We start from the raw sequence: 22,924 nt of genomic DNA, 5'->3' as shown, positions 1-22,924 counted from the left end.
GTAGTCTGGAGTCAAACGTGGGCAGAGGCCAATTTCCAGGTGGGCGTCCCCTTCCGGGTGTGCCAGGGCCTGGCTGAGCACCCTGCAATTAGGGAGAGGCCATCCCGGGGCACGAGGCCACTGAGACTACAGGACACCAGCCTGGAAGGTCATGTGAGTGAGTGTACGCGCAGTCTTTAAAATTTTCCTTTTTTCACTTGACATTCAAATTTAACCGTAACCGTCCGTCCTGTATTTTTATCTGCCAAGTCTGGGGGTCAGAGGTTAGCCAGGGCAGGCGGGGCAGCCCCCCTGGGGTGAGGCTGCGCAGCCCGGCGGGCACCATCGTCCCTCTGCACCGAGGGACAGCGGGCGGCGGCTCGGGCGCTAGGGACGGCCGGGGCTGCATCCAGGTGGGACCGTGGGAACGTCTCCTACGGGGAGGAAGGAGGAGTCGCGGCCTGGCTTCACTCCTGCTCGCCTCCAGCCCGGTCGCCGGCGGCGGACCCTCCCCCGCCCCGGGGCCGCCCACCTCCTCCGCGGCTCCGCGGCTCCGCGGCTCGGGGCCTGGGCTGGGGGCGAGGACGCGCGAGTGCGCAGGCGCGGCGGGCTGGTGGGCGGGGCGGCGCCTAGTGCGCAGGCGCCGCCGGCCGATGGGCGGGGCGTGCGGCCGGGCGGGAAGCGACGGCCTCGAGCTGCCGGGCGTGGGCGCGAGGGGCGGTCGAAGCTCCGGCCCGCCGGGGTGACGGGGCGTCCCTGCTGCTCCCCGCGAGGAATGGAGGGCACGGCAGCCGCAGTGTGCGAGGTGACGCCGGGGAGGGAGAGAAAGCAGGGACGGGCCCTGTGAGGAGGCGGGCTTCGTGAGGAGACCTCGAAGCCGGGGGGCCAAAGCCCTTGCGTTGCCTGAGGCGGAGATGGAAGGTTCGGGAACGATAAGCTCCGGGGCACTAGGCCAGCCCCCTGGGGCTTGTGAAGAAGAGATGAGCCTCAGGGCCCGCAGCCCTTGGGTGCTCAGGGAGTATTATTTACTCTGTCGGGGAAAGGCCGACCTGGCGCCCCCGCCGGGTTCCCTCGCGGGAGAAGCCAGGGGGCCGCCGCGCCCCCGGCCAGGGCGCTCGCGCAGAGCGAAGGGCGGGGCCTCGAGGCGGGGTGGGAGTGGGGGCGAGAGCTCCTCCCCGGGCGGGGTTCTGGAGGGGCTGGGGGACCCCATCGGCTCTGACCACGCCTCGGCGTGGGTCCTTTCCGCTCCGGAAGGGGGGACGGAGGGCGCACCCCGTCTGTTCATCCACCGCGGCGCGTTCGCGGCCCTCACCTGAAGGGAGCCGCAGCTGCTGGGGACCCCGCGCGGGGAGGGCAGGAGCACCGTGGTGTGCCCCCAGCCTCCCGCCTTAGCTATCCTTGAAGAAAGCTGGAGAATTAGGCTTAGCAGATCACAGGCCCGAGGATAGAATCCAGAGCTGCTGACTCACAGGCCGGCCTTCTCTTCCCAACTGCTCTCGTTGTGGATAAAGAAGCTGCGTGAAAATCTTAGCGTTAGAGGGAGCACGGCGAGGCAGAGGATGCATGACGGAAAGTGGAGAAGTGCCTGGAAATCATCCTTGTCATCTCATACAAATTAGGGTGTCTTAGTTCACAAATTTTACTGAGAGCTACTTGCCCTTAAAAAAGGGGGTCATTTCGGGCCTCCCCTGGTGGCGCAGCGGCTGAGCGCTGGGCTGTGAGGCTGCCCGCAGCCTCTGCAGCGCGGTTCGTTCCCAGGCCGCCGGCCGGGGTCCCACAAAAAAAAAAAAAAAGGGGGGGGGGTCATTCCTTGGTGTAGAGTCAGGCTCTACTGTCACAAATAATGGAATTAAATACACTGTATTTTACTTTAAAATGTTTTATCCATGAGACCTGTTCAATTTCAAATATTTGATGCAGATGAACATACTATGAACTAGCAGCTGACATAGTAAGCACTTATTATATGACTGGCACCGTCGTAAGCATTTTGCACATATTTATGTTCAGCAGCTGCCGTATGTGGTAGATTTGTCCTCATTTTTGTAAATCAGTAGCTTGCCCAAGATCACATGGTAGTATTTGTCCCACCAGGGATACAAACCCAGGCATCTCTCTGTCTCCAGAAACTCAAATGCTTTTCACTAGTATGCTGACCCTAGTTAATTTAATTTAACTTCTGATTTAATTAAATCAGAAGTGTTGATTTAATTAAAGGTAAATATGATTCATAACCAGATGTCGTCATTATAATCTTCATGGTCGCTTTTCTTTGGGGAGGGAAAAAAAAAGACAAAACAAATTCCCACTTAATTTTTTTTCAAATTATTATTTCCAGATGAATTTATCCTTTCAATAAAGCAGTTTATTGTCTCCATTTCCTGTCTTGTTTGGCGTTGTGCTGCGTTTCATTGTCTGGGTTTGTATGTCACTCCCCTAGCTATTCATTTTGTTTAAACTCAATGCTCCTTTGAACAAATGTAAATCTGACATCTTACAAGCAAGAATACTGTATTTTTAGAAATTGGAATTACTAATTTATCATTCAGGTTTATTTTTACAATGATTTCTAAAGAAAATTGTGTTCTCTTTGAACTGTGCTCTTTTCAGATTTTGAAATACTTAATAATTCACTGGAAGTGTGAAACAGCAGGAGTACCTAAGGGAGCCTTGGTAGAAGGACAGCTAGTGATTTCCATAGAAGCATTAAATTCTAAGCACCGGACAAACACTCTTCATTGTGTAACAACTAGTAAGTGGAGAAAAAGTACTGATTTTCTATCTTTGTGTTGTCATAATTTATTAGTTTATTTAAAAATTTCACCTTGTCATAATCTTTTGTCATGTGATCACTCCAGGGTTGTTCCATAGTCAAAAAAAAAAAAAAAACTTCAATGAGTATGTACTAAGTACCTAGTGATAGATTTATTAATGTGTCATGCAGAAAAGGTGAGTAGAATGATTCTTATCACAGGATTCTGTATTTTACGATTGCTCAGAACAATCTCTTGCTCTTGTTTTAACTTCCTCTTTCAAAGCAAAATTATATTACATTGAATTTTACCTTGTTCTTTCATGTTCAGCCTTAGTAGTTGGTTAAGAGCCAAAAAGTAAAGTAAAAAGAAACAGTAAATGATTGATGGTGCATACTTTGATAATTCTGTGTGTCTTCCATTCTTTCATTGTTCTTGAGGAGAACTTGTTGAAGTGATAACTTTGTCTTTTTGGGTGTGTGTGTGTGTGGGTTTATTGAAGGATACCTTGGAATGAAGTTGTCCCATTCAAATTAAAGGAGTCTCTCTGGGTCCCAGTTGAGAAGGGGTACCACGCCAGGCCCTTCAAGACTTTTTCTTTTCTTTTCTTTATTTTTTTAAAAAGATTTATTTATTTTACAAGAACCGGGGTACAGGCCATATTCGCGGGAGAGTGAGAGGATTCACCAGACACAGAGCAGGGAACAGAACAGAAAGACTGACGAAATACACTGCTGAGGGGAGCAGTGGGCGCGACAGTAGAGGTCTGCCGTGCCATGTGGGACCCTCACCGGCCGGCTGGCCGGCCGGCCGGGATCAAACCTGTGCTGCAGAGGCTGCGGATAGCTTCACAGCGCAGTGCTCAACTGCCTGCGCCACCAGGGGAGACCCTCAAGACATTTTCTTACTTGAAAAGAAATGACCTGTCTCTTCTTTGTGTCCTTGGTAGTAAACATCCTTAAGATATTTACCAAGATACGTTAGGCTCATTTGCTGTTACTCTGCATGAACTCTACTCTGCTGGACACAGAGAGAGTGTGTCCACTATTCATGAGAGAAATGGTTCACCACATGGCTAGGGTGATGTTGGTCTGTATATGGATGGATTAGTTTGTAATCTGTAAGCCAGAGTAGCAGGGTTGAGTCAAAGCAAAGGACTTGAGCTGCAAGAAACCCAATGGCAAGAAACCCAATTTCATAGTATTTTGAGCCTAATGAACCTCTTCAACCCATCTAGTATAGGGGGCATTTCTCTTTATTGTCTCAGATCTTTATGTAATTATTTTCAAAATGTTTTTGGCAGGGAAAAAAATGGTAACGCATATCATAAAACATTCCCACATCGCAGAAACATACTTTGGAGAGTGAGACATTCTTGTAATCTCATCCTTTGAGATAATTACTAATGTTCAGTGTACATTCTAGATTTTTCTGTGCATATCTTTATAATCTTTCATCAGGGCGATAAAAAGCCAAATTGCCACTATTCTGGGATTAAGGGCTTAAGGGGCGTTGAGTATTGTGGTGTTCAGTGTTTACGTTCACTCAGTCTATTGTTTTTAGTCCAACTTTGGTTCTCAGCCCAGAGACCCATGCGTCTACATTTCAAAGAATAACCTCTTCTCACCCATCACCAAGGTTAGGCAGGGCCAGTCCCCAGAATGCTGAATGGAGGAAGGAATCTAACTTCTTAGTATCTGACTACTAATTAAATTTCATTTTTCCAACCTAGTCTTATTTTAGCTCCCAAGTAATCCCTCCTTCCCAAGGTTCCTGATAGGGCTTTCCTGGGTCTTTAGGGATTTTACTATATACATCAGGTTGTTTGTTGGCTTCTCCCCATTTTTGGCTTATAGTTCAATTTATCAGTTCTCCTAAGTTGTCCCCACTAGTCCTGCTTTTCAGTTTCTAGAATTATAATTATCTTTGTCTTTTATTCTGTCTTTGTGAGTTTATTCCTTTACAAAAAATCTGTTGGCCTCCCAGGTGGCGCAGCGCTTGAGCACTGGGCTGCGAAGCTACCCGCGGCCTCTGCAGCGCCGGTTCGATCCCCGGCTGCTCCCCGGCCATCGGAGGAAGGTCCCACATGGCGCGCAGACCTCTCCTGCGGCCCGCTGCTCCCCTCAGCAGTGTCCTTCGGTCCTTCTGCCTGCTCTGCTCCCCTCTCTGGCTCTGCTGAATTCTCTCACCCTCCCGCACTTCTGACTGTACCCAGTGCTTGTATAAATAAATAAATAAATAAATAGATAAGTCTTAAAAAAAAAAAATCTGTTGAACCTTTAGGAGGTAGTAAAAATAGAATATGTTCAATTTGCCATCTTAACTGAAAGTGTGAATTGATGTATTTGGTCCACAGTCTATGATGATATAAAACAATGTAGTAGTTACCTAGGCTGTCATAACAAAGAACCACAAATTGGGTGACTTTCAACAAAATGATTTATTCTCATAGTTAGGAAGGCCAGAAGTCTAAAATCAAGGTCTCAGTAGGGTTGGTTCTTTCTGGAGGCTCTTAGAGAGATATCTATTCCATGCCTTTCTCCTAACTTCTGGTAGTTGACAGCAAAACCCTTGATGTTGGCTTGTGAATGTTATCACTCCAGTCTCTGACTCTTTCTTCACTTGGTATTTTCACCTTTGTGTATTTGTGTCTTCGTGTGGCCTTCTCTTAAGAATACCAATTGGGGGCCTTCCTGGTGGTGCAAGGGGTTAAGACACAATCTATGAAGCTGTCAGCAGCCATTGCAGCATGAGTTTGATCCCCAGCCAGGGAGGGGACCCACATGGTGCATCAGACCTCTCCTGACTCGCCCGCTGCTCCCCTCAGCAGTGTATTTCACTAAGTCTGCCTTTTCTGTTCCCCACTTTGTCTCTGGTGAATCCTCTCACCCTCCACACTTCTGGCCTGTACCCCAGTTCTTGTATGTATAAATAAATAAATTAAAAAAAAAGTATACCAACTGGATTCTATGAATCTAAACCAGAATTCACCTTGAGGCACATAGCCATTCTAATCTAAGATTTCTTGTTGGTTACAGTATTTTCAGACAGCAGTAATGCCAATGTTATGCTGTGGCCTGTTTATAAGACAATGCTAGATCTGGCATTGAAGTGCAGCATGGACAAGTTCATGAGAAAGAAGAAAATACTTCATTTTTTTTTATTCCAAAAATACAAATGTGTTTACATACAAATTAGTCTTTTCTAAAAGCATTGCCTTTATAATGTTCTAATGTATACCTGTTTGTGCATTTGTATGTTGTGTTTTGTGAGTTATATAAAATAAATATTGAGTATTAATAAAATCTGAAATTTTCCATTAAAAAAAAAGAATACCAATTGGATTTAATGCCACTGTCACCTAGTATGACTTCATCTTAACGTGATAACATCTGTGAAGACCCTATTTCCAGACACACATACTTCACAAATACTGAAGGTAAAAATATCTTTTAGGGGAACAAAATTCAACTCACAACAAAGCAGCAGGTTTTAGTATTGAAATGATCCATCTATGAGAAGCTGAGAGATGACTGTGATTTTTTCCATCAGCAGTTGTTGAAAGCTTTACAGATATTTATTGCAGTGTTTCCTAAAATATGTGCTATAGGATGTTTATATGAGTTATGAAAAAGGAGTTATGTAGTCATCTAATTTGGGAAATGCTGGTTGAAACCAAATAAATTTTGTTACTTCATATCTTAGAACTTATATGCCAACCTGGACTTGAAAAATAGCTATAATATGGAGCTTTTCTGAAACATATCTGCCTTCATAGTACTTTCTTTTTAATCTTCTGTTTTGTAGAGGGCCTTTGGGGGGATGCTGTTGCTTTACAATAGGAGTTCTATAATTAAATCTCTGCTGGTGTCTTGGTATATGAAGGGTAGCACTTTGTTCCTTGAGTATAGAAATATTAAAAGTATAGCTGATAATCGGGTTCTTGGTGGGGTTTGGAGCAGGCAGAATAACTGGTCTCCAGAAGTGACCCATTTTCAACATTGTTGATATAACACTTGTTAAAACTAAGGAAGGATATTAAAGGCAAATGTGATAAATTCAATTGAAAAACTAATGGACACATTACTAGGAATACTTTTTGTTTCTTGTTAATGTTCTAACTCTTCACTAATTGCTAGTCTAGGCCTACCCACCACCACACATCCTGTCCTAATGACCAGCTCTCTCCTTTATGACCAATGTATATATGTTGAGGGTCACCAAGAGAAAAATAAAAGATAGCTCTTAGTAAATATTCTGTGCTATTTGTTTGGGCTTAGGCCTTTTGAAATATGTATCCTTTGTCCAGAATCTTTCAAAATCTGGAGATTTAGAACATTGCTATCCAGTAGAACTTTTTGTGATAATGGAAATGTTTGTTATCTGTGCTGTTCAGTAAAGTAGCCATTAGCTACACTGAGCTGTATCACACTTGAAATGTGGCTGGTGTGACTGAGGAATTGAATTTTTTACTTAATTTTGCTAAACTTAAATAGTCATACGTAGCTAGTGGCTACTGCATTGGACAGCCCATGGTTAGAGAATGATATTACTTCTCACTCTACTTAAATGACTCTTAGCCTTTTTCCCTACCTGAAGAAAAGGGTTAGACACATTTCCATTGATTCTTTTTTTTAAAGATTTATTTATTTATACAAGCATTTATTTATTTATACAAGCACTATTTATATATATATTTATTTATTTATACAGTCAGAGGCGCGGGAGGGTGAGTGAGAGACTTCACCAGAGCCAGAGCAGAGAGTAGAACAGGCAGAATGATGAAACACACTGCTGAGGGGAGCAGTGGGCGGCAGGAGAGGTCTGCGCACCATGTGGGACCCTCGCCCACTGCAGAGGCTGTGGGCAGCTTTGCAACCCAGCGCTCAACCACTGCGCCACTGGGGAGGCCCCATTTGCATTGATTCTGATGGCAGTGGTTCTTAGGCTGTTAACTGCGAGGCCAGATCCCTCTGAGGGAGGGCATGTTCATGTTGACAAAAACCCTCCAGATAGTTCTGGTCTTTTTCTACTCGTAGGTGCCTGCTTCTGTCCTCATCTTCTTCCCTTGAAGATATAAGATTCTAAATATTTTAATGTTCACATTATGATTCTTGGTACAGTGAATTTTTACCTGATAGCCTAATAAAGTACTTTCTACTAAAGACTTAATTGGTTAAAAGAAGGCCAAATTTTTAATCTTCTATTGAAATGTGGGTTACTGGCATGATATATTCTGGTTCCTACTTATAGTTTTCAGTCTTCCTGTAATCCTTTTCTGTCAGGAATAGCAACATGAAAGAAGCAGCCCTGGTGTCATACATAGGTAAAAAGACTTATAATTTGGCTCTGTCTCCAAGAAGGTATTTGTTCCCTAATCACCATTGTAGCTTCATAACATGCTTCTGATATCTCCATTGTCACTGAATTCATTAGTATTAGTCTCCCTTTTTCTGTTCTGTATCTGTGTTCAGTGTTTTCAGGCTCTCATTTGAGTCTTTAAATAAAGCTTATTTTATTGTTTTATTTATAATATTTCCTCATATTCTGTTTCTTACAGTTGCTTCTACAGGAAGCATTTATGATGGTTTGATCCTCAAGAAGTTCCTGAAAGGTAAAGAATTACCCAACTGCCATAAGACTAAATCTCTTCCTGTCAATGAATTTGGTTTTCTGAAACAGACTTACATTGAAAATAGGATTGCCAGATTTAGAGAAGGAAAAAAAAGGACACCCAATTAAATTTGAATTTCAGATTAACAGTGAATAATTTTTTGTATAAACATGTTTCATGCGATATTTTATCTGGCAGTCCTATTGAAAGATAACCTATAAAATTCTGTAGATACCGGAATGGGCAAGATACCTAGGTCACAGAAGCCTCTCTGAATACCCTTTATACAACTTCAAAATTTTCCCAAAGGTAAATAAAATTTTTAATAAGGTGTTTCTTCCCATCTACATCAAAGAATGTGTGTAGAATGCTTTTACTGTAAATGATTTTGGTAATTGTGATATTAGCTTCCATGGTATGTACCAAAGTTGGTATGGATAGGAGCATTTGGTGACCTTAGTTTCTTTGATTTAAAAATACAGGTTTCCCTTACTGTCCATACATGGAATGTTCCTATTTGGTAGGTTATTTTGGGGCCTGGAAAGTTCATTTATCTAGAAAAATCTTTGCATATACCCTGTATGGAGAAATTAACTTACCACAGAGGAATGTCCTACTTTTGGAGAATGGGGAGACCTGTTATCTCAAGTCAGAAGACATGTATTTAAGGAGGCCAGGGTGATCTGAGCATTTTGTGCTTTAATTTTTATCTTCGATGATTGTATGGTTCCAGTGGACCTATCTTACCTAATGAGTAGTTAATTTACAAATTTTATTAAAGTTTTAGTTTTTGTTTAGTTTTTGGGATACTATAATATATACATATTGGGAGGGGTTGACCTTTTTTTTTTAACATTTCCTTTTATGGAAAAGTAAACTTTTTTCTTTTTATGTTCTTTATTGAGGTAACATTAATTTACTGTACTGTTTATGATTTAGAAAAATAGGTTCATACCTCGAATGTATGTTAGCACACTCCCCCACCCATCCTTCACTCTAGGCCACTGTGCCCCTTCAACCCTCTTTGTTCCCATACCCTCAGTCCTTCCTCCTTCTAGCTACCTCAGTTCTGCCATCAATTTCTAGGGTTTATTTTGGTTTAGTTTTGTCAGTTCCTTTGTTTTTTCCACAAGTCAGAATTTGTCTTTTTTGCTTTTGAGTTATTTCACTCCAGTTTCATCCACCTTGTCACAAATGGCTTTTTTGTAGCAGGTAGTATTCTGTTGTGTATGTATACACCACATCTTCTTACTCCAACTCTGTTGATGGACATGTAGGTTTCTATACTTTGACTTTTTTTTTTTTTCCACTTTGGCTTTTATAAATAGTACTGCAGTGAACAAAGGAGTGCACATATCCCTTTGAATTAGTGCTTTTGTGTTCTTCAGGTAGATACCTAGGACTGGAATTGCTGGGTCACATGGCTTATCTGTTTTTAATATTTTGAAGGACCTCCATTCTGTTTTCCCTCGGGGCTAGGCAGTATACATTTCTATGAACAATGTATGGGTTTCCTTTTTCTCCACACCCTTGCCAACATTTTTGTATCTGGGTTTTTTTTATATGGGACGTTCTCACAGGTGTTAGATGGTAGGTATTTCATTGTGGTTTTGGTTTGCATTTCTATGATGATAAATGAACATTTTTTTCATGGTCCTGTTGATCATCTGTGTGTCTTGGAGAAGTGTCTGTTTTTCACCTCTTCCCATTTTTTGATTGGGTTAATTGTTTTTTTTGTTGTTGATTTGTATGAGTTCTTTGTAGATCTTAGATATTAGTCCCTTGTCAGCTGTACAAATATTTTCTCCCATTCATTAGGCTATCTTCTTGTTTTAATGATAGTTTCTTTCACTGACAGAAGCAATAGAAGCTTTTTAGTTTGATGTAGTCCTGTTGGTATTTAAAAAAAAAATACCTACCACCATCAATAATTTTTTAAAAGAAATTTCCCCCAACTAAATCTAGAATATTAAATGAATCTTTTTTTTTAAACTCATATTTGTCATTGCTTTAAGAAAATATGCTGTGTGTTAAATATGGAAGCAACCAAAAGGCTACATTAGAAAGGTATAATATCATAAATGAACAGTTTATGTAACACATTACCATAAGACTTTTTAAAAATAGCAAGATTCCTTATGTGCTTTTAAAAATGCAACCAGTTAAAAATTTTAATTTATATCCAGGTTTCTGGTAACTCAATTAGCTCATAAACCCTAGTACCTTCTTTTATCTTGGACTTAATCAAAGAAAAGGAAAAAACTGTTTATGCAACTTACGTATAAAATGAGTGACTCAAAAGACACCAACATACAGGAAACAAGTCAACCTGCTAAGAGTTCTTTTTTTTTTTTTTTTTAGATTTATTTATTTATTTATCCAAGCACTGAGTACAGTCAGAAGCATGGGAGGGTGAGAGAATTCACCAGAGCCAGAGCGGGGAACAGGACAGGCAGAGTGACAAAACACACTGCTGAGGGGAGCAGTGGGCATGGCAGGAGAGGTCTGTCGCGCTATGTGGGACCCTTGCTGGTGGCTGGGGATCGAACCGCTGCTGCAGAGGCTGCGGGCAGCTTCGCAGCCCAGCTCTTAACCTCTGTGCCACCAGGGGAGGTCCTAAGAGTTCTTTTTTAATGTAATTTTTAGTTTAAGCACAGGGACTTACAAGTGCTGCTTGCAGAGTTCAGGGCCATCAGGTATATTTCCTTTTGTCTTTGAGGTCTTGGTCCTCTGGATCTATCTTCCATTGTCTGTTTCATGGATTCTTAGTAGAGCTTTTGTGAGTCTCTTTTTATATAGATTCTGCTTGGTGTGCACATACTTAAAAGTAGTGATTGGAAAACAAAAATAAATTGAAATTTTTGTTCTTAGTTCATTACCAGACAGTCTTTGAGAGCTTGGGTAGACTGTTCTTCCTGTGGTCATAATTACAGAGGTGAGCTATTTATTGAGCATTCACTGTGCATTGAGCCTTGTGCTTGTCTTGGAGGGCTGGCAGCAGGGAATAAGAGCGATTTGGTCCCTCTCTTTATGCTCATGCAGAATATATCTTGATCACTTAATTTTGCTGCCACCCAAAGCCTGTGCCTCGAAGAAAAGGAGAATCGACTTGTCCTGGGGAGTTTACTACTATTCTAAGACTGCAGGGATATTTGGATCCAAGTTTAAGATTCATGAATTCACTGCCTCAAAGTCATCTCATCTGTTTATTGTCATCTTTATTTCTCTTCTTTTATGCGTTATGCCATTGGAATGATGCGATGAATGGAAAGATCATTCTGGATGCCACTGCTCCAGTTAATATGTTGTGAAAGTGCTTTGAACGAAGTGAAAAGCCATGTAAATAAAAGGGAATTATTAGCACTAGGGAGGATGTAGGAGTATATCCTGCAACAGGAACCTGTACTTAACATGCCTGTAGAGTGGTGGTACGATCATTCATAATGATAGTTTTGCGATTAATATTTGTGAAAGTGCTTTGAAAAAGGTTAAAATCTATTGGGATATTTTTATTATCGTTGGTAATAGTAGAGAGAGGTATTGAATTTAGTTTATGGAATAACCACCTATTTATTTTGTTGATACAAACTTGAGACAGTTTGTGTGTGGTGACTTAGTTTTAATTTATTTAAAAGTGCAAAGAAATTTTATAAGTTTTTTAATTTTTGTACCCTTACCATAAAGTGGAGGTGGCTAACATGTTGTTCAGAGGGGTACTATACATTAAGTACACAATAAAAATTGAGTCATTTGCTCATAGCCAATCACCTTTGGTAGCCAGCTTTAGCCTGTCTTCCCTCTAGGCATTAGAGCTCGTAATACTAACCTCCACTCAATAATGCTATTTATTCTACTAATTAGTAACAAAAATGACCCAGTGAAGCTCACAAAGGAAATTGTCTCACCCTAAGCCTTGAATCCCTTAACTCTGGGCTTATACGGCATTAATTATGCTTTTATTACGATTTTTATTTAGCATTCTTGTAACATTTTTAGCAAACTGATTTAAATTGTTCCATTCACAAATCTTTATACTGTTTAATTAGCTTCATCAGGGAGTCTCTGATGTCTGTTTCAGTAACAATCCAGAGTTCCAGATGCTAAGAATTATGAATCTATATTAAGTGAATAGTATTCCTCCGGATCCAGTTGGTTAACCATGTTGTCCTCTTCATTGCTCAGCTGATTCTCTCTGTGCCTGAAATAAGAGCTGGCCTCACTTTAGGGGGGAACTGTACTTTATTGTAAAGCCAGCTTGTTTTCTTTACTCTTCAATCTTTTCTATCATGTTTCTATCAAGGCAGCTTTTCTCTGATTCTCAAACACTGTAGATCAGTTTCTATGCAAAATAGGTTCATATTTCTTGGTTTTTTTTTTCTATGCTGGATTAATAATCAATGAACAAGATGATTTCTGTTTTCCTACCTCTCTAGGGGTTTATGTTTTCTTTTTACTCTCGTCCCTAATAATTTTGTTCAGTAAATCTTTATTGAGATTCTGCCTTGCCACAAGAGCTGGTACTGCAAATAAAACACAGTATGATAAGTTCCTTAATGGAGTTGGTATGTTCAAGGTGCTGCTTTGGTGACCCAAAGGATATTCCCTAAAGTTCAGTTCCCGGTCTGCCTTTTTTTCATTCATTATTTTGTGTCAGTGTTCTATATTTATTTCAGATAGCTGTTCTATTTTTAAGACTTTACCTATTGTTTATAGACTTATTTTCCCTCTCTATCACTGACCGGTTTGCTAAACTCCGGAGAAATAGCTTTGATTAAAGAATACTCCGTTTGAAATAGCATGGAAGATGTTTAAAGTGAAATTGATTGTGCTATGTGATGTCTGCATCCATTTCAGTGATACTAACACTCTCATCATTCCCCGGACCTAAAATTTTGGCTTTTTGAGGGGTTGGGGCTTCTCCTTTCCCATTTCCTCCATTAGCTAATCTAATTAAAACTTTTTGTTAATTCTTTCTTGGTATAGAATTACTGGTTTAATAATTGGTATAGAATTACTATGTTATAGAATTCTTAGTATAGAATTATTTATTTAAGTATATGTTAAATTAAACATAACTTTATATTCCTCACTTAAATCTTTATTGTTTAGCAGAATAAAAAACCTCAGATTAGATTTTAGGCCCTTTTAATTAGAATAATCTTATGTACTGCAAAGGATGATGTCCATGGTTATGATAGTTCAGTTTTTGCCTTTTCCCTGTATTTCACCCCTTTGGCAACAAGGAGACTTTTTAAATTTTAATTTAGTTTTGTCCTCTGTTAATTTGTTGGGAAAGGAAGTGAGGACTGATGCTTTATTTGTTAGAAGTATTGACAGGTACAGGCTTGCTCAACACTGAGTGAGAAACTCATACTGCTCTTTGTTGTCCAATTTCATGTGTTTTTTTTTTTAAATCTGAGATCCTCATGTGAAAATCTATTATAGTTTCACGTATCATAAGATCAACAGTTCTAAAGCTCAGTACTTATCTAACACTAACCAACCCCCCACTCCCCCATCCCCCCCACCCCCCGGCCAGGAACTCATTTTGTAGACATGATCTCATTCCCTCTCAAGAAAGTGGTCAGATGTAAGTATTAGCACCATTTCTGTTTCACAGATGAGCATCCCAAGGCTTAACCTCATCCTCATATGTTAAATTTAGAAGGGAAGAGTTTGTAGACATAGGTCATTGATTATCCTGTAAGATCACACTTAATCCTCAAGCTCTTGATGTGTTCTAAACAAGTCTTTTGCTGCTGAATTTGCATATCATGTCAAAATTTTATAAAGAGATTAATTGAAGATCAAGAGAAGTTAAAATAAATTTCTGTCTCTTCAGTTCATTAATATTTTACTTTTCCCTGTTAAATTTTTCTAATCATACTTCATTTCTGAGAAAATTTTCAAGACTTGATATGCAAAGGAAAGAAATGGAAAGGATATGAACTGTGACATGTTTCTCTTCCTTTTGAAATTGGAGAGGTAAGGGAGGAAGAAAAGGATAGACTTTATCAGCGGTCCTGGGAGATGGCCCCTACTCTAGCAGAATGACTTTTAGTCAGGAGTCCATGGAAAACAGCCTGCTTTGTGTCTGCTTTGGCTTCAAATCCTTAAACTGTTATTATCCCTTGTTGAGTAATTGGATGGGTGCTCTGACTCTAGGTCACCATATCCCTCATCTCCTTGGGAGGGAATGTGAGCTGCCTGTAGCCGTGAGCTTGGCTGGTATTGGCGAGGGGACAGTTTGAATAACTGTTTACTGAGTAGACTTTATGGTTAGCCATTCAGCACACTTTAAAAGGTGATTCTGTAACACCACATATAAAAGTTAGCTTAAAATAGGTCAAAGACCTAGATCTTTCTAGGTAAAAAATACAAAATCCTTAAGAAAACATAGGTGAAAATCTTTGTGAGCTTGAATTAGGCAATGTTTTCATAGATATGACATTTAAAGCACAGGAAACCAAATGACAAATAGATAAAATTTTACTTTATAAATATTAAAAACTCCTGTGCTTCAAAGAACACTGTCAGTGAACTGAAAAGACAAACCCATGGTGGCCCCAGAGTTCCACCTAGATCTGCGCCAGCGCCCCCATGCCAGTGAAGGACTCCCAGGTTTTTTTTTCCCTCTCAGGTGATGTTTATTGATGTAAAGTAGGTTTGCAGCCTTGTATCTGCTTCTGGGGTTATAGGTTCAAACCTCTGCAAATACATACTTTCACACCCTGCCTACGTCTAGTGCCCTAGCCATCCTCCACTGCGCTTAACTGGGCCCCTCCCCTCCCACACTTTTGCCCCACCATGCTTCCCCTATGATTGCCTCCGTTTTGCAGCCAAAGGTTAAAAGTTTATTACGGGTTTGTTTTTGACCCTTTGTTATATTTGTCTCTATTTTCCACATATAAGTGAGACCATCTGGTATTTGTTTTTCTCCTTCTGGCTTATCTCGCTTAGCATTATCCTTTCCAGTTCCATCATAAGTGGCAGTGGCAGGAATTCATCTTTTTTTTTTTTTTTTTAATAGCTGAGTAGTAGCCTCTTGTGTCTATATACCACTGTGCTTGCATGTTGGGAGTGCCTATGGCCTGCATGCCCTGCAGTGCCGGATTAAACCTTAGCCAATCTCTGAATATCAAAAAACAGTGTATGATAAATTTGAGAACAGTGGGAACTTTGGGCAACACTGGCTCTCTAGATAAGACCGTCTGTGGAAGATTGGCAGGTATGACACTGGACTTCTTACCAGAGTTTTTCAAAGACCTTGCTGACAAGACTTAACACGTTTGAAGACTGTGATGTCTCCTTTGGGAGTGATGTTTTAACACTTAAACTGGGTGGAGCTCTAGGAATCTATGTGATCAACAAGCAGACCCCAAACAAACAGATCAGGTTGTCTTGGACAGCTGGTGGATCCAAGTATGATTGGACTGAGAAAAACTGGGTGTCCTGGCATGACAGTGTCCTTCCACGAGCTGCTGGCCCTGGGACTGACTAAAGTCTTAAACACTAAATTGGACTTACTTTCTTTGGTCTATTCCAGAAAAGGTACTAGATAGCCAGCCTAATTTTTTTTAAAGATTTATTTACTTATACAAGAACTGGGGTACAGGGCCTCCCCAGTGGTGCAGCGGTTGAGCACTGGGTTGCGAAGCTGCCCGCAGCCTCTGCAGCGCTGGTTCGATCCCCAGCCCCCAGGTGAGGGTCCCACATGGTGCGCAGACCTCTCCTGCCGCCAGCTGCTCCCCTCAGCAGTGTACTTCGGTCTTTCTGCCTGTTCTGCTCCCTGCTCTGGCTCTGGTGAATTCTGTCACCCTCCCGTGCTTCTGACTGTACCCAGTGCTTGTATAAATAAATAAATCTTAAAAAAAAAGAAAACTGGGGTACAGGCCAGAGGCACGGTAGGGTGAGAGAATTCACCAGAGACAGAGTGGGGAGCAGAACAGGCAGAAGACCAAAAACATTGCTGAGGGGAGCAGCAGGCAAGACAAGAGAGGTCTGCCATGCCATGTGGGTATCTTCCTGGCTGGCTGGGAATCGAACCCATGCTGTAGAGGCTGCAAACAGCTCCACAGTGCTGCGTTCAACCCGCTGTGCCACCAGGGAGGCCTGATATTCAGCCTAATTCTAAAGAGATTACTAAATGCTCTCTAGCCAAGGAAAAAACGGTAATTAATATAATGTGATGGAGGTGCTAGCTAATGCCAGGGTGTTATTCATTTTGAAGGATACAAGTATCAGATCAGTAGGTTGTACACTTTAAACTTACATATTGCTATATGCCAATTATATCTCAAGCTGGGAAGAAAGGGAAAAAAGTGAAAAGACAACTCACATAATGGAGAAAATACTTGTGAATCATCTCTCTGGTGAAAGCCTATATATATAATAAATATAAAGAACTTTTACAACTCAGTGAATAAAAAGATGATGTAATTAAACAGTGCTGAAGGATCTGAATAGACATTTGTTATGAATTGAATATTTGTGTCGTCCATTCATATGCTGAAACCCTATGAAATGGTGGGACTAGTGGCTTTCTAAGAAGAGGCAGAGTAGATTGTTCTCTATCTGAGTGCAACCACTGAGGAAACACCATGTAAGGACACAGGGAGAGGGAAGCCATCTGCAAGCCAGGAGGAGAGCTCTCAAGAACTGAACTGCTGGGACCTTGATCATGGTCTTCCTGGGTTCCAGAACTATGAGAAATAAAATTCTATTGTGTAAGTTTCCCAGTCTATGGTGCTTTGTTATAGAAACCTAAGAGCAGACTAGGATAACATTTATCTAAAGAAATTATACAAATGACCAGTCAGCCCATGAAAAGATACTAAACATCACTAGTCATTAGGGAATTACAAATCAAATCCAGAGTGAGATACTCTTCATACCCATTTGTATTGCTCTAACAAAAAAAAAGCACAACAACATAGCAAGAATATAATAAAACTGGAACTCTTACATTGCCGGTTGGTACACTATAAAATGGTATAACCACTTTGGAACCAGTTTGGAAGTTACTCGAAACTATAGTTTTATCACTTAGCCATGTCCAGACAAAAGTTGTATGTGAGTATTTAGAGCAGCATTATTCATAATAACTAAAAAGTGGGAAATAAAACACAAGTGTCCATCAGCTGATGGACAGGATGCGCTCTGTTGATACAACAGATTATTAGAAAAGGAATGAAGTCCTGATAAATGTTACATGAACGAACCCTTAGAACCTGCTAAGTGAAAGAAACCAGGGATGGCTATATATCATATGGTTTGTTTTATATGAAATGTCCAAACCAGGCGAATCCATACACGCACATCCAAAGTAGAGTAGTGGGAGGAGGAAGGAGTGGGGAGTTACTATTTATGCGCATGAGTTTTCTTTTTGAGGTGATAAAAATGTTCTGGAATTAGATAGTGGTGATGGTTGCATAATCTTGTGAATATACTAAAAGTCACTGAAATGTACACTTAAAACAATGAATTTTAAGGTATGTGAATTATCTGTTTTTTTTTTTTTTTTAAGATTTATTTATACAAGAACCGGGGTATGGGCCAGAGGTGGGGGGTGAGACGATTCACCAGAGACAGAGTGGGGAGCAGAACAGGAAGACTGAAATCCTCTGCTGAGGGGAGCAGAGGGGAGACAGAGGTCTGCTGCACCATGTGGGTTGCTCCCTGGCCAGTGGGGATCAAACTGGCAGGGCAGAGGCTGCAGACAGCTTCACAGCACTGCGCTTAACCCCCTGCGCCACCAGGGAGGCCCTATCTCAGATTTCTAAAAAGTGACTGTATGAAATTGAACTTCCTTGACCTCTCCTCTTCCTCTTCCTTGCCTCTTCTCTAAACTGATACCCCATGGCCTCCCTTCTCATGGTTGAACACTTAACAGTAAAATACCCTGCTGGCTTGACTTATCTTTCCTTTCTTACTAGTGTCTAAGTTTGGGTAATCCCCCTTGCTTGCCTTTTCTATTCTTATTTCTAAGATGCCAAATATTATTCATGCAAATTATAAAACTGAACATTGGGTACACTGCAAATTTAAGCAGAATTTCTAATTTTATTAGGGTTCAGAAATTCTTTTATCTTTTAAATATCTTTTTTTTTTTTATAATTTCTGTAATGTTCCAAACTACCTGAACCCATCTAAACAAATGTCTTTGCTTTCTATTTCCCTAGAAGGTTGAGGTGGTCTATGTGGTATTTCTTCAAATCTTTTTATAACTTAATTTTGAAATTTGAAATTGTAATGAAAAGATCTGACTTTTATTTGCTCCATAGCCTTAGACAAATTGGTCTCATGATAACTACTTCATCGTCTGTGGTATATGTTTTAAGAAGTTTATGTGAAACCTAATTTGTATTCATTTGACTTTTATTATGAAATGACATTATGATGAAGTACTTTTGATTGAGTAATCACGGGTGTTTATAAAAAATTTTCTTACAAAAAGGTCTGAAACTTCTCTAAATGTCTATACTAAAGGTGTATGGACAGCATTAAGTTGTGGAATAAACACTGAGGAATCTGGGTTGTATTCCTGAGTCTGATGTTAGCAATTTAGTGGGATTTTGGTTACCTTCATCTTTTTGTACTTTAGTTTCCCGGGATGTGAAATGTAGGGGAACATTGTATAAAAGTTACAAAAAGACATTTATAAACCAGATACATCCTTCAGGGAAGGAGGAGGGAGAGGGACCCCAGGGAGGGAGGGTGGAGCACGGGGGACTGAGGTGATGGTGCGGGGATGAATTGGTGGAGGAAATTCTCTGGTGACTACACCTGAGGTGGGGGAAAAAGGGAAATATTGTTTAAAAATGAACAATGATGTGACATATATAAATAAATAAATTTTTTAAATTGTATAAAATTTTTCAAGTTTAAATGTTAAATTTCTGCTTTGTATTGCTGACCCTTAGTTTTCTGATACATAAAATGAAAAACATTAGCCTCTTTTGCAGATAGTTTTATATTTATTTTATTTTTTTTTAATAGAGGCATGCTTTATTTGTTTGCTGGTTTGTTTGTTTGTTTTGTTTATACATGCACTGGGTACAGTCAGAAGCACGGGAGGGTGAGAGAATTCACCAGAGCCAGAGCGGGGAGCAGAGCAGGCAGAAGGACCGAAGGACACTGCTGAGGGGAGCAGCGGGCGGCAGGAGAGGTCTGCGCGCCATGTGGGACCCTCCTCCGGTGGCCGGGGAGCAGCCGGGGATTGAACCGGCGCCACAGAGGCCGCGGGCAGCTTCGCAACCCAGCACTCAACCGCTGCGCCACCGGGGAGGCCCTAGTTTTAAATTAATTTTATAATGTGAAAGCAATTTGAAAAAGTATATCCTTTGTAAATGAACATGAATGATATCTTTAGGTAGTTCCGTAATTATTTCGCATCCTTTAAAAATGATAAGTACACTGTTTTTCTGGGCCTTAGTCCCTTCCTGTTAAAGCTCTGTCATCTCAGTTTTTACTTTTTAAGTAGTTATCTCTCTGGTACTGTCTTCTTCACCCTATTATTACCACCCAACATTATCCAGTCTTTTCCATTCTTCCAAGACAAGGAACAAAAACAACCCTCAGTCCTGCTGTTTCTCTCCTTTCCTATTTAAGTTTCTTAAGGAAGCAATTTCTATTTACTGCTCTTACCGGTTCTGGGTCACTCAATTCCTTAGACCCTTATAAGTGACCCTTTACTTTCACCATTCTGTTGAAACCCCTCCTGAAAGGTCAATACTAACTACTATTATATTTTTGCATTTTAAGTCTTTCATAATTACAAAATGAATGCATGTTGTACAACATTTGGGGAAGGCAATAAAACATTAAAAACAACTCACTCATCGCCTACCTTTCAGAGATAATTATTTCTAACATTTCGATGTTTTTTTCCTTCTAGGCTTTTTATAGTAATAATTATAGGCCACAGGGCCTTCCTGGTGGTGCAGGGGTTAAGTCTCAGTGCTATCAAGTTATCACAACTGTGGCCTGAGTTCGATCAGGCCAGGGAGCTGACCCACATGGCACAGCAGACATCTCCTGTCTGGCCCACTGCTTCCCTCAGCAGTGTATTTCAATAGATTCACCTGTTCTTCTCCCCACTCTGTCTGTGGTGAATCCTCTCACCACCTGCATCTCTGGCCTGTACTCCAGTTCTTGTATGCATAAATAAATAAAAATAAATCTTTAAAAAATATATTGGCCAAATTAATACATCAGACCATATCTAACATAGTTTCCTTTCTTAAAATTAGAATCAAGCTATATTTACATAGCTTTGTAACATAAAAGTTTCTAGATAGTGAGCATTTTCTAAGTAGCTTAATTTAGTGTCCTGTTCAGAATTTTTGTACCGTTCATCATATTTTGTACATAATAGGTAGTCAAAAGGGCCTCCCTAGTGGCGCAAGGGGTTAAGACTCAACCTACGAAGCTGTCCGCAGCCTCTGTAGTATGAATTTGATCCCTAGCCAGGGAGCTACCCATATGGTGCAGCATACCTCTCTTGTCTCCCTGCTGCTCCCCTCAGCAGTGTATTTCAGTAGATCTGCCTGTTCTGTTCTCCACTCTGTCTCTGGTGAATCCTCTCACCTCCCACACCTCTGGCCTGCACTCCAGTTCTTGTATGCATAAATAAATTTAAAAAAAGAATTAAACAAAAATTTATTGAACGAATGTATAGCTTAAGAGACAAATTTAGAGGCAGAGCATAGGACTGTAAGATTTAGTCATTCTAGTTAGCCACTTACCAGCTTTGTTATGATTATCAGCAACTTACATAACCTCCTGTGCCTCAGTTTTCTCATATATAAAGTGGGAATAATACTTAGACTGTTAAGGTGATTACAATGAAAAAATATGTTTTAAATAATGCGAGAAATAATCCCATAGTGCCTGGAACACAGAAGATGCTTATGCTTTTACCACCTCATGTCCTGAATCCTGACTCCAGGTTTGCTGCTGATTTCACCAAACAAGTGGTTACCCAGCTTAGTGATCGGAATTTTTCTTTACTTTTTCTTGCATTAAATATTCAATCAGTCTCAAATTTTACTAATTTTACTTCCTAGATATTTTTTGAATCTGCCCCCATTTTGTCCATCCCCAAAATGGTCTTGATTCAGAATCTCGTTATTCATACCTGTAATAGTCTTATTTCTATTCTGGCCCCTCAAATCTACTTTCTTCAAAGTTGCCAGCCTCCAAAGTTCAAAATTATAGCCACTACTTGATCTGTTAACAATCTGTCTTCCTCACTAAAACCATGAATTTCTTGAGATAAGGTTTTTGTTTTAATTATCCATTGTCCCCAGTGCTTATCTCAGTGTTGACCATGCACTGGGTGCCCAGTGTAGGGGTTTAAAAACATCTGAGATTTTGGGCCACCCCTGTGGCGCAGCGGTTGGGCGCTGGGTTGTGAAGCTGCCCGCAGCCTCTGTAGTGCCGGTTCCATCCCCGGCTGGCTGCTCCCCGGCCTCTGAAGGAGGGTCCCACATGGCGCGCAGACCTCTCCTGCCGCCCGCTGCTCCCCTCAGCAGTGTACTTCGGTTCTTCTGCCTGCTCTGCTCCCCGCTCTGGCTCTGGTGAATTCTCTCACCCTCCCGCGCTTCTGACTGTACCCAGTGCTTGTATAAATAAATAAAAAATAAAAATAAATAAAATGAAAAGGAGTTCATACCCAAAAGTTTAAAAAAAAATCTGAGATTTTTAAAAATATGAATCATTTCCTTAAATATGTAAAAGAGCAAACATAGTAACTATTCTCATTACATAAATGATCAGATATTAACATTGTGATGTATTTGCATCAAGCTTTACTACATAGAGACCAAGTTGAAAACGGGTATTCCCTGTATGGAAGGTGCTCCATTAGCCTAGATCCCGCTCTAAAGTGGCTCTTTTTTGCCCTTGCCTGGAGTGCTGCAACCTCTTCATTGGTTTCCAGAGGAAAGGAAATTTGGTATTGTTAAATTGGTGTTTCCATGTGGGATCAAGGACTTCCTTTTCTACCATCTTGCTGATGTTTAGAGCTGCTTTATGTTAACACTTTGTGATTGTTTTTGTCATAATCTTACATGTCTTTTGTTATATTTATTTATGTGTGTCTGATAGTTTTTGTTGCTCTTGTGAGTGGTATTCACCATTTTCATTATTACTTAGTTGAACTTTTTTTTTTACTTTTTTTTTTGAGGCATTTTTTTTTAAAATTTATTTGTTTGTTTGTTTGTTTGTTTTGTTTATACATGCACTGGGTACAGTCAGAAGCGCGGGAGGGTGAGAGAATTCACCAGAGCCAGAGCGGGGAGCAGAGCAGGCAGAAGGACCGAAGGACACTGCTGAGGGGAGCAGCTGGCGGCAGGAGAGGTCTGCGCGCCATGTGGGACCCTCCTCCGGTGGCCGGGAGCAGCCGGGGATTGAACCGGCGCTGCAGAGGCCGCGGGCAGCTTCGCAACCCAGCGCTCAACCGCTGCGCCACCGGGGAGGCCCTGAACTTTTAAATTATGGTAGTTTGTATCTCTTGGATCTGCTCTTGTGGCAAAGCATCTCTGAATTATGACAGTTTTGCCTTTTAACTCATATA

At 40.9% G+C, this 22,924-nt stretch overlaps 1 protein-coding gene across 1 annotated transcript in view; it reads left to right on the top strand.

Moving 5' to 3' along the window:
- Positions 1-754: 754 nt before the first annotated feature.
- TOP6BL (TOP6B like initiator of meiotic double strand breaks) overlaps positions 755-22,924 on the top strand; it is a gene marked incomplete at both ends in the record, with an annotated part of 53,766 nt that continues 31,596 nt past the window's right edge. The window contains 3 exons of the mRNA XM_084252148.1: positions 755-784; positions 2,590-2,731; positions 8,293-8,346. Of these exons, the coding sequence (XP_084108274.1) occupies positions 755-784; positions 2,590-2,731; positions 8,293-8,346 (226 nt within the window). The remainder of the gene's footprint in view (positions 785-2,589; positions 2,732-8,292; positions 8,347-22,924) is intronic.

Source organism: Talpa europaea (assembly GCF_964194135.1).
Source record: "Talpa europaea genome assembly, chromosome: 1".
In the NCBI taxonomy this organism is placed as follows: domain Eukaryota; kingdom Metazoa; phylum Chordata; class Mammalia; order Eulipotyphla; family Talpidae; genus Talpa; species Talpa europaea.
The sequence above is the reverse complement of the archived record's forward strand: the minus strand, read 5'-3'. Positions and strand labels throughout refer to the sequence as shown.